At 38.2% G+C, this 11,938-nt stretch overlaps 1 protein-coding gene across 12 annotated transcripts in view; it reads right to left on the minus strand.

Annotated features, from left to right (window-relative positions):
- Positions 1 to 11,938, minus strand: part of eml1 (EMAP like 1) — a 264,830-nt gene that overhangs the window by 11,465 nt on the left and 241,427 nt on the right. For all 12 annotated transcript variants that reach the window (XM_043697435.1, XM_043697440.1, XM_043697438.1 and 9 more), the window contains 4 exons: positions 11,249 to 11,337; positions 9,595 to 9,692; positions 7,636 to 7,723; positions 4,290 to 4,385 (listed from right to left, as the gene is read on the minus strand). In XM_043697435.1, the coding sequence (XP_043553370.1) occupies positions 4,290 to 4,385; positions 7,636 to 7,723; positions 9,595 to 9,692; positions 11,249 to 11,337 (371 nt within the window). The remainder of the gene's footprint in view (positions 1 to 4,289; positions 4,386 to 7,635; positions 7,724 to 9,594; positions 9,693 to 11,248; positions 11,338 to 11,938) is intronic.

The following is an 11,938-nucleotide window of genomic DNA, read 5'->3' on the forward strand; positions in this document are numbered from 1 at the left end:
CCCTCCCCTCACCTTGTCTCAGTCCCAACCCTCAAACTCAGCACCACCTTCCTAACCTGCAATCTTCTTCCCGACCTCTCCACCCCCACCCCTACTCCGGCTTATCACTCTCACCTTAACCTCCTTCCACCTATCGCATTTCCAACGCCCCTCCTCCAAGTCCCTCCTCCCTACCTTTTATCTTAGCCTGCTGGACACACTCTCCTCATTCCTGAAGAAGAGCTCATGCCTGAAACATCGATTCTCGTGCTCCTTGGATGCTGCCTGACCTGCTGCGCTTTTCCAGCAACACATTTTCAACCACATTATGTGACAATTATATGGCTTTGAGAGGTGTATTTTGTCCTTATTTTTAAAGAGAGCCTTTGAGCCAGAGGTGCCAAGTTAATTCTTTCAAGCCAATCATCTGGCACTTCATCTGTGGCCAGCACGGCGCCAGCAAACACTTCCCTTGCCTCCCATAGCATCCTGGGATACAGCTCATCAGGCCCTAGCGATTTGTGCAACTGTATGTCCATTAAAATACCGAATACCTCCTTCTTATTAATCTTAACATATTCAACAATCTCATATCGCAGCTACAATGTCACTCATTTGTGAATACAGATGAGAAATATTTGTTTAAGACCTCACCTTCCTGAGGCTCCATGCATTGGTTACCCCTCTGGTCTCTAATAGGTCCCACCCTTTCCCTGGTAATCCTCTTCCTCTTAAAATATTCATAAAAAACCATGGTGTTTTTCTTGATCCCATCTGCCAAAGATATTTTCTGAACCCTCTTTGCCCTCCTAATTTCCTTTTCAAGCAACCTCCTACACTCTCTATACTTTTGAAGGTCCTTCCATGTTTTTGATGTGACATATGCTTCCTTCTTTTTCTTTATCAAACTCTCGATATCCCTGATATCCAGGGTTCCGTGGATGTGCTGCCCTTGCCCTACACTCTTAGAAGAACATGTTAGTTGTGAATTCTTATTGTACTACTTTTAAAAGACTCTCACTATTCAAATGGAGACCTACTTGCAAGTAGCTGCTCCCAGTCTACGTTTGCCAGATCCTGTCTAATGACACTGAGTTGGCCTTCACCCAGTTTAGACACTTAATTTCTGCACTATCATTACTCCTATCCGTAATTACTTTTAACAATGTTTTCTTTATTTTCTTAGTTCCCCAAAATTTCCCTTTCTCATCCATTAGAGAAATTATGGAAAATAGCTGCAGTAGCACACTCTTTAGAACAATCAGCTAAAAATGTTTTGCTTTATGTTCACCTAAGGACATGAATGTAAATATGTGTTCATCCAGATGTAATTTTTAATGCTTCATTTGCCCTTTAGCAGTCTCTGCTTTAGACGATATCATTGTCTTACATTATTCCAGTAGTTGGAACTGGTATCCTGTCGAGTCAAAATATACAGTTCACCTGACCAGTCAAGCTTCTAAGTACTCCATTTTTTTCTAGTTATAACCTTATAACTATAGCTCTGTGATAGCCTAGTAGATTAAAAAGTATGGCAGTAACACTCTCTTAATAAGATTATTGCTTTAAAATTGGATTTATCTTATAAGTAATAGATATTATAAATTCCACAGTAATTATAATCCATTAAGAAATCATCAACATGTATCATGAAGATGTCTGAAAGCGTTGTATATGATTCCAATAAAGTATTATGCCATCCCCCTTTAACTGAGCACAACCTATTTGCAGCATAGCAGATCTCACCATAATTACAATATCCTTAAAGTTCATTAAGGCCATCATTGCATTTGTTTGTTTTCCATAGATTTTCTTCCACATTTCCTGCCTCTTTAGATATTTTCAGAAGTACTTATATTTGAAAAATATTGCTTTGCAGAAACGCAGGTTTTATGTCAAATGGCCGAAACTGAAAGTGTGACAAAAAAAAAGCAACAAATATTTTAAGCTTTGATTTCCAGCTGTGGGAGAAGCCATTCCAACAACTGTGTTACCAAGCCACTCTTCAAAATCCACAACATCTCACCATGTTCTAGCCTTAGAGCTCTCTACAAGGGACTTCTTCAGTATAAATGTGACAAGGTTGATTAACCCTTATCTGGAACTTCAAAATAAACTCCAAACTCACTCCAACTGTCCCCTTTATTTTACCTCTCTTACTATCTTATCTTCAGACAATCAAGCTGCTTTGTCCAGGTCAGTGTTAAGCTTCTTGTTCAGACAGGTGGAGAATATTGCATCATATTCCTGATATGTGCCTTGTAGATGGAAGAGAGACAGTTAGGAATCAGGAGGTGAGTTACTTGCCACAGAATTTCTAGCCTTTGCCCTGCTCTTGTAGCCACAGTATTTATATGACTAGTCCAGTTCAGTTTCTTGTCAATGGTAACCCCAGGATATTGATAGTGGGAGATTCAGCAATGGATGGTAGTTAGATTCTCCCTTCTTGGGAATGCTCACTGCCTGGCACTTGTATGGCATGAATGCTACTTGCCATTTATCAGCCCAGGCCTTGTCAAGGATTGCTTCAGTTTCTGAGGTGTTGCAAATGGCGGTGAACATTGTGCAATCAATGGCAAACAGGTTGACGTCTGACCTTATGATGGAGAGAAGGTCATTGATGAAGCTGTCGAAAATGTTTTGACCTTGTTCACTACCCTGAGAAACTCCTGTTGTGATGTCCTGGACAGAGATGATTGACTTCCCGCAACCACAACTATCTTCCTTTGAGCCAGGTATGACTGTGGAGAGTTTTTCTTCTAATTCCCATTGAAATAGTTTTGCCGGAGTTCACTGAAGTTACACTCAGTGTGACCTTGATGTCAAGGGTAGGCAGAATGGAATTCACCTCTAGAATTCAACTCTTTTGGCCATGTTTGGACCAAGGCTGTATGAGGTCAGGAGTCTAATTTCAATTTGCCAGTGTCTTTTCCTGTAAGTCACACAGTTGCCATATTTCTCCATTCAGTAGAAGCCACTGGAATATATGTCATGAGCTCCCTGTCTGGACAATGGGCCTGTGGCTCTATTTTCTCATATTACACAATCCAGTCTTTGACTGCATTCCACTGATCAGGATCCTCATCACAAAACACAAGAGCACATGAAGTTCAAAGTATCTTGCTTACTTCTATCAGATCCTCAGAGTGAGATTTCATAATAGTAATTGTGATTGATCACAAGGAATGAATGTTAACAGTTTGAGTACATGTTTGATCAGTCATTCCCCATTACCTTATCAGGACCTTTTGGTTTCCTGTAACCTATTGTTTTATTTTTACACTTAATGTCCTAAATTCGAGTCTACCTTAGATGGTTTCATATACTGGGCAAGATTGTCACTCATGAGGTGGAAGCTCAAATCCAGAAATTTCCTAAATGTTCGGGTACAGCCTCAGAGGAAAGTGAGTGCTGATATAGCAGATTGGACGACCCCCATTGGCCCCAATGTACTAAAGGCTGTTAGACCTTCCAGTGTTCTCCACTTATCCCGCACCATGCTGTCTCCATGGCCAGATGTCATCTCTATGCCTGCTTAAGTAGTATGTACAATGTATAAAATTAATGATCCATATAATAATATTTAAATGCTGATTAAAGAAATCCATTCGTAAATCTACTTTGAAGAACACCGCTGCTTTTACAATCTTATTAATGTCTCACTGAGACATTGTCATTCATAGTTTCAATAAAGAAGCTTTACCCTGCTTCACCAATATCGTCCAAATAAACATATAGATATTGAAAATACAGATCAAAGAAAGAATAACGTTTTCTAATCTCATAAAATTGTCATTCAATCAATGCTAACTCTACTTCAGCCTATGTAAACTGACAGCTGTTGAGCGAACCATTAATGAGTTTCAGAGCTCAGCTACGCCTTTATTCTGAGACTGTCTTGAGAAACAGACATCAAGGCACCTGCTTTGTTGATATAATTGTCGGATGATTTGATTATGAATGCTTGACTGAGTTCCAAAGATGCACTTCCCAACTCAGTCATCACAGTTTCAAACACAATTGAAACACAATTGAATCCACTGTTAATGCCCATCAATATAATAAAATACAGATAAGATACTATTAATATAAATTCTATAATCTGCAGGCTCAAAGTATCAGGCAGCAACACTAGAGCACAAGATAGCATGTACCACCATAACACCAGGCAGCACTATTGCTAGAGTAGGAGACACTTTACAGTATCAAAATATCAGATAACCATAAGTCATTCTTATATTTGTTGCTACAGTAAAGTTTCAGTGTTGTTGTAAGTGTTCATACTAAAGATGAATGAGCACAATACTTACCAAAAACATGAAATCCTAATGTGCAGGTATAAGTGGCCCACTCAACATCCCTGACCTGCTCAACACTCACCACTTGCTTGCAGACTGATGGCATCCCTGTCCGTGAAAAACAAAGTAAAATTCTAGGATTCAATCACATTGGAGTGAATGGTAAGTAACGAATATTATCACTCTGCTCTGTATTCCGCAGGCTACTCTAGAATCATTTTAAGCCATAAAGCAAGACATTCAAGACACTAAACATGCTTCCGTCAGGTTATCCTTATGATGGGAATATTTACTGTTATAGCACAAATCATACAAATCCATTTAAATGCAGACTGAAATCATGAGGACTAACTTTAACTCACTCAAAATCCATTCATTTGCACGATTTAAATGGAATCCACAACAGTATCAATATCCAAAATGAGAATAAGTCTTAACAAGTAAATGCCTACCTCTATTTGTTAGATAATCTCCCAGACTTCACTAACACCTTCATTACCTTGCAATCTCTACCATATAGAAAGTCAAGGACAAGTATGTGCCTGAGAACACTATCTAATTTACCCCTCAAGTCACACACCATCCCAAACTGAACTTATTTTGCACTTCTTTAATAAAGCAAGGTCAAAATGTTGGAATGCACAGCTAACAGCACTGAGGCTTGCTAACACACTCAAAATCTCTGGAATGAATAAGAAAAGTAAAAGAAAGCTTGCAGTAGATATTAATATCTGTCTATCAACCCTCGCCCTCAGATAATAAGTGTTTATATTTTTAATGGCCTGTGGGTTGTAGGAGAAGCAATGCTAGTGTTATGATCCCAGCTGATTTTATTACTGGACAAATCAGATCCCAAACTGAATTCTGGTTTGATGGATCATTTTTTGTTTGTATTATTTAGTAAGGTGATCCTTCACTGAAATACCAGTGTACAGTGCTTCAGATTTGGTTTTAACAATCAAGTATAAGTTTAGTATGTGAAAGAAATAAAGATAATATAGAATAAACCAAGCTACTTTGTATGATACAAATTGAAATATTTCACACAGTAAAAATACATTCCCATCTATTCCAACCTCATAGCTTTACAGTAATCTGACAATGCACAATGTTTGCTTCTCTATCATAATTATAGATTTAATTTAACTGTTGCTTTCAATTCCTGGCCTTGAGAATTTGGTATCCTCTTTCTTAACAAGTCACACAATTGATCTTAGACTTTCTCAATATGAATTACTCCTTCAGGATTCCAACGTAGTCTGGTACTTTCAAAGTAAAATCCTTAGTCTAAGGTAACCTGTTTCCCAGAGTTCGAAATTAACTTCTTTCTCTAGATGAAAATATTTCTTGCACCGAACTTCAAGCAGGACCTCTGCAAACCTTCTTTCCACGCTATGGGATTTTCCTCTGAGAGAAAAAAAATCCTGATCCTTCTAAACAGAAAACAAGCTAATAGTCCTGGATGTTCATTCCGTAAATGTTAATTCTTTTACTCATAAAACTTTTCCAATGCAAACAAAGACCCATTACCACTTCAGGAGCACTGTCCCTCATACTTTTTTTTAAAAAGATCATGGCTTCAGAATTATTGACAAACTAATCACTAAACAGCTCATGCACACAAGACCAAAACCCACATGCTACTTGTTCAAAATTCAAACTCTAAAATAAATTATATTAAAAATATATATAAATGCACACTTTGTATTACATTTGGGTTAATGGTCAAAACATACAATTATACAGAATAAATGGATCAGCACCTTCTGTTGATTATACATACATATTTAAACACAAATCTGCGTTCAATAAATCTGTTGCTCCACAAACAGCAGTACTTTGTAGATTCAACATTATGACCACTTGTAGGTGAGAAGTTGTAGTCTTTACCCACTTATTACCCATGAAACATGCCTTAAAAAGTTATAGCTCGTGCATTGGGTTTAAGAACATTTTTAACAGTGCATTATGTCATACTGCCAAAATAAATGTTCTGGCCCCAAAACGTTTACGGGTGTGGAATTCCATTCCTTCAGAAATTAATTGGTGTTGGACATAATAAAAATTAATAACACTTAATAAAATGTGTTAACTACATTTTTGTCTCTCTCATGGTTAAACCTTTCTTTACCATTAGTTTACTCTCTACCTGCGATTTTACATCGAGTTAAAGGGGAAGAAGCACCCAACTGTCAGCTTGTCCATTTGGTGGATGGGGTCAATCGCAACCGTGGATTGTGTTGAATCCTAGGGACAAGAGTGAGGTACCGATCTTGCAGAGCTAGAGGAATGGGACTAGCAGTGAACCAGTAGAAGCATTCCTGTTTCGTCTGGCCCAAAGCAGTGTTTGAAAAACTCTGAACATTTCCTGGAATTGGTTACTTCTCTCTGTTTACTTACTGGGGCTCTAGACCTAGGAAAACTGTTCAGTTAGAGTTTAAGGTTGAAAATTAATATGTGGCTGACAGCCTCATTATAATAGTTAAATACCAAACCAAGCCGGCTGAGTGCACCTTAGTCAACTGCAACCCCCAACCTCTATCCCGCCTACATTAAAACTAGAGGCAGGTTGGAGGTGGGTTATGTTTGGATTTGAGATTTTTTGAATTTTCACATCCCACACTGACCCAAGTGTACTAATTTCTGGGAGTTACACTTCTTATTTGTGAGGATTCTTCAACTGGACTGGAGAGAACATTGTTGCTTGCCCTGCTCATACAAAAAATGTAGAGTTTCATAATGAAAAAGATTTCTACGTATTGTAGATTACTGTTGAAAATACCACAAAAAACTCTTTGGACAACTGTAACCACACTGCAAATTTTTGTACTGTAAGCACGTAATCAAATAGTGGGGGCTGTTTCTCCACCATTGTAAAAGAACGGACCAGCATATTAATAGAGTTAACTGTTTTATGAATTTATCCCATGGTGAGCGAGTCCCATGTTAAGATTAACTAAGACATTTCCGTTTAACATCAATAGGGGATGCTCTAATCTAGCCTTTGACTTTATTTTGTCACTTGCTGCAACAGTTGTTTGGAATCAAACTTGTGTTGTGGAGCATTGCCAGAACTGGGGCCTACACAACTTAAAGCAGTGATGGCCTGTGGTGAAGCGAGTTAAATTGAGGGTGCACAAGGTGGCATAATTGAAGGAACACAGGGGTTTCCAGGGGGTTGTCAGGCTGAAGATGGTAGGATGATGCTGTGAGGGTATGAAAGCAAGGATGAGAATTTTAATATTCAGGTATTGCAAATGTCTCTCACTTACTTTTTGGTCACATGAATTGTCCTTTTAAAAATAACTTACAAATCAAACTAACTTTAATTTAGAATATAGAAAATGTATATACTCACAATACAAGATCTCATAGTCTCCCGAATTAGACATTAAATACTGTGAGTCAGTTGACCAGTCAAGATGTGTGATAAAACTTGAGTGACCCTATTGGTGGGGTGGGGTAGGGGTTTGTCAGAGGAAACAGAATGACATCTTGATTATACATAATCCCACTAGCACACTCGACCTCTGTGCTAGTATTTGAAATATTACATACATCTTATAAGGCAAGCTCTGCACAATTATCAATGCCTTCAGTGAAATTTCTTACAGGACTATAAAAGGTGCTGGTTCTAAAGTGAGTGAGTAATATGAATGGGATTAGTGTAAAAGGGCTGCTATTGGATCAGCTGCTCATCATACACTCCCAATCTTCATTTCTAATGGGTTTTCTCATGGATGAACTGAAACCATTTCCAGTGTATACCGACACCTAATGGATGGAGTAAAGCTAGATTTTCAGAAGGTAGGCAATTGATTCACAAAACTAAAACACGTGATAAGAGGTAATGTAATGATTGCATAACAGACAGAGAACAGCGAGCAGGAATAACTGGGTTATTCTCACACTGGCAGGTTGTGACTAGCAGAGTACCTCAAGGATCAGTACTTGGGTCCCAACTGTTCACACAGATATATATTAATATACTTATCAATGACTTGCATTTAGAGTCTTAGAGTCAAAGAGATGTACAGCACAGAAACAGACCTTTCGGTCCAATTCATCCATGCTGACCAGATATCCCAACCCAATCTAGTCCCATCTGCCAGCACCTGGCCCATATCTGTCCAAACCCTTCCTATTCATATACCCATCCAGATGCCTTTTACAGGTTGCAATTGTACCAGCCTCCACTACTTCCTCTGGCAGCTCATTCCACCCACACACCACTCTCTGCATGAAAACATTGCCCCTGACATCTCTTTTATATCTTTTCCCTCTCACCCTAAACCTATGCCCTCTAGTTCAGGACTCCCCCACCCCAGGGAAAAGACCTTGCCTATTTACACTATCGATGCCCTTCATGGTTTTATAAATTCTCTATAAGGTCACAGAGGACCAAACATAATATTTCTAAATTTGTAAATGTTACAAAGCCAAGCAGGAGTGCTTGGTGGGAGGAAGATATAAAATGTTTTCAGGAGGATTTGGACAGGCCTAGTGAGTTGGCAAGATCATGACAAATGAAATACAGTGTGAAAAAATGCGGAGGTTACCCACTTTGGTAGGAAGAACGCCAATGTGCCGAATTTTCTTAATAAGTGAGAGATATGTGTGTTCTTACCAATAAGCAGCTGAGAGCTAACACGCAGGTGCAGTAAACTATTAGCAAGGCTAATTGAACGACAGCCTTTATCACGAAGATTTGAGTACAGGAGTAGTGAAGTCTTGCTTCAATTGTAGGTGAGCATATTGAGAGTGCACCTGGAGTACTGTATGCAGTTTTGGTCTCTTTACCTCAGGAAACATATAATTGCCATAGAGGGAGTGTAACAAAAGTTCACCAGACTTGTTCCTGGGTTGGCAGTACTGTCCTATGAAGTGTGATTGGGAAGCTGGGCCTGTTATCTCTACAGTGTTGAAGAATGAGAGGTGATCTCATTCAAACTTACAAAATATTTACAAGAATAGATACGGTATCCTGTAAAATAAGTGGGAAGTCAGTAGGACAGAACTAAGGAGACATTTCTTCACCCAGAAGGCAATAAATGTTTGTAATTCTCTTCCCAAAAAGTTGTGAAAATTCAGTCTTTGAACATATTTAAAATAACAGTTGATACAGTTTTGATTATCAATGGTGAATATAGTTATAGGGATAGTGTGGATAAAAGGCACTGAAGTGTTTGATCAGCCATAATCATGGGCAGGATGGCCTAATTAGTACGTAACACTACTCTCACTGATTTAATAAACCACTGTTCTAACACAAAAACAACATGCATTGCAGTTTCAACTTTTATTAAATGCAACTTACTGAGCATTTACCAACTCGGCTGTATTTTCTGCCATTTTCATTAACTGTGTAGATGTAAATATAATTATCATGGGAGCCAATTGCTAAGTAATTTCCCTCTAAAAAAAGCACAAAGTAGAATAGATTACTCATAATGAAATTGGAATAAACCTGTGCAGTTAGAAAGTACAATGTCCCACTCAACTAAAACAAAAGGTCACTGGTTGACATTGCTAATAGTACAGGAATATCAGTTAAAGATTACTATCACAAAAATCATCCTTCACCAGTTTTGATTACTTTTAATCCTATCATGCAGTCACTATATTTCGATGACTGTCCGTGTCACATTCAGAATTAAGCTTGATATTGTCAATGATATAATGCTGACATAAATATGATTATTTGTCCTGACGCAGACTTGTGATTGTATCAGCAAAGACTAACATTAAACACTTGTAATGCTAATTGTATTTTTGATTCAAACCAAAAAAGAGTTACATCTAATTAGGGTGCCAGCAAATACACATTTTGCTGAAGTTACTTAAATACTAATTGTCCAATTCTCTCTCTCAACCTTTAACATGAAGCTACCTGTCAGGTTATTCTGCAGTTGGTAGTCAGATCTTCAATATTTACATTAGCATCTCTCACATGCAAACTACAGAGGAAATTATGTAAATAAAAACAATAGACCTCAGAAATACTAAATATGAATTTTCTTAGAAATTGAAATCTGGAACCAAAAATTGATAATAACACAAAGACATTTTTAAACACAAGAGCCAGAAAATTGAAACAGTGCAGCTTTAGTAAGAGCTAACAACCATTTGGAGCCACAAGTCAGAGGATCAAGGTTAGTCTTAGAACCAACAACAACAAAATCGAAAACAAAGAGACTGCCAATCAAGGCATTCTAGACATTTGAATATCTAACATTTGCTGATAATCAGACTCCTTTCTCCTTCCTGAAGAAATTTGGTCAGCCGGGCTGTAAACAGCATATGGTCTCCTGTCAGAATTACTGTTTGCCAGCCATTTCTTACACAGTTACACAGCAGCTACAGGGAAGTTGGTGATATGAATAGTCTGTCATCAATGGTAAACTATCGTGATGTGAGAACACAAAAATACATTGATAGAAAATTTATTCAGGAAACAAAGAACAGTAATGTAAATTCTGAAAATATATAGCTTAGAAAACACCTGAGTGGACAATTCTTGTCAAGATCAGAGACCAAGATCTTGCAGAAAAAAAAACAGACAAAAATGATTTAAATGTTTGAAATTCATTTTAGCAAAAACAATCCTAGAATGGCACAATATAAAAATAAGATCAGTAAACCCATCACAGCTTTGTTGAGCTACCCCACCGGTCTTAGATATCTATACTTTCCATTTTTTTTAAATCAAGGTTTTGTTTTATTTTCCAAATGAAAAGCAATAATTATTGAAAATGAAAAACTTGATCTGTGCTGTGGTGATAAGTTACTTCTAGCACATCAACTAGAACATTTAAAAAATAATCACTACTAAAGCGAAAATAATAATTTCCCAATACACATCTATAAATCTTAAGCTGTGAGAAGTTACACCAGTCAGTGAAGAGGTTTTGGAATAATTTCTTCTTTGCTAAATATAAGCTTCTAGTGAACTATTTAAAAGTGGTGGTTACCTGGTGAATAACGCATGACTGAGAGCTGTTCGTTTCCATCTGTGTGAACGGTCACCAGATCCTTTGACTCTGTATCCAGAACTAACCACCTGGAAAATCAAATGATTATTCCATTGAAGCCTAATTAAGTCTACCAAACAACCTCAAGTGCAGAGTGAATCAGATTGCCTATCAACTTTTGCTGGCATTACTGTACATACGGGTTTGTATGTTTGCAGTTTTGAAGTCCTGTCTCCATTTCCAGTCAATATGATTTCATACTTGTAGGAAAAGGGGATGGAGTGGGAATTGCATAAATATAAAACACTAATCTACTGGGCATGATTCGGAGATGCCGGTGTTGGAATAGTATAAAGTTAAAAATCACACAACACCAGGTTATAGTCCAACAGGTTGAATTGGAAGCACACTAGCTTTTGGAGCGACGTGGCAGGTATTCATGTGACTCAGCCAATGTTGTCTATCTTATACGTTACAGGCAAGGATGCCCGGAGGCAAGGTACATTGGGGAAACCGAGCAAAGGCTACGACAACAGATGAATGGGCACCGCACAACAGTCAACAGACAGGAGGGTTCCCTCCCAGTTGGGGAACACTTCAGTGGTCCAGGACATTCAGCCTCGGACCTTCGGGTGACCATCCTCCAAGGTGGACTTCGGGACAAGCAGCAGAGGAAAGTGGCCAAGCAGA

Source organism: Chiloscyllium plagiosum, chromosome 10 (genome assembly GCF_004010195.1).
Source record: "Chiloscyllium plagiosum isolate BGI_BamShark_2017 chromosome 10, ASM401019v2, whole genome shotgun sequence".
Classification (NCBI taxonomy): Eukaryota; Metazoa; Chordata; class Chondrichthyes; order Orectolobiformes; family Hemiscylliidae; genus Chiloscyllium; species Chiloscyllium plagiosum.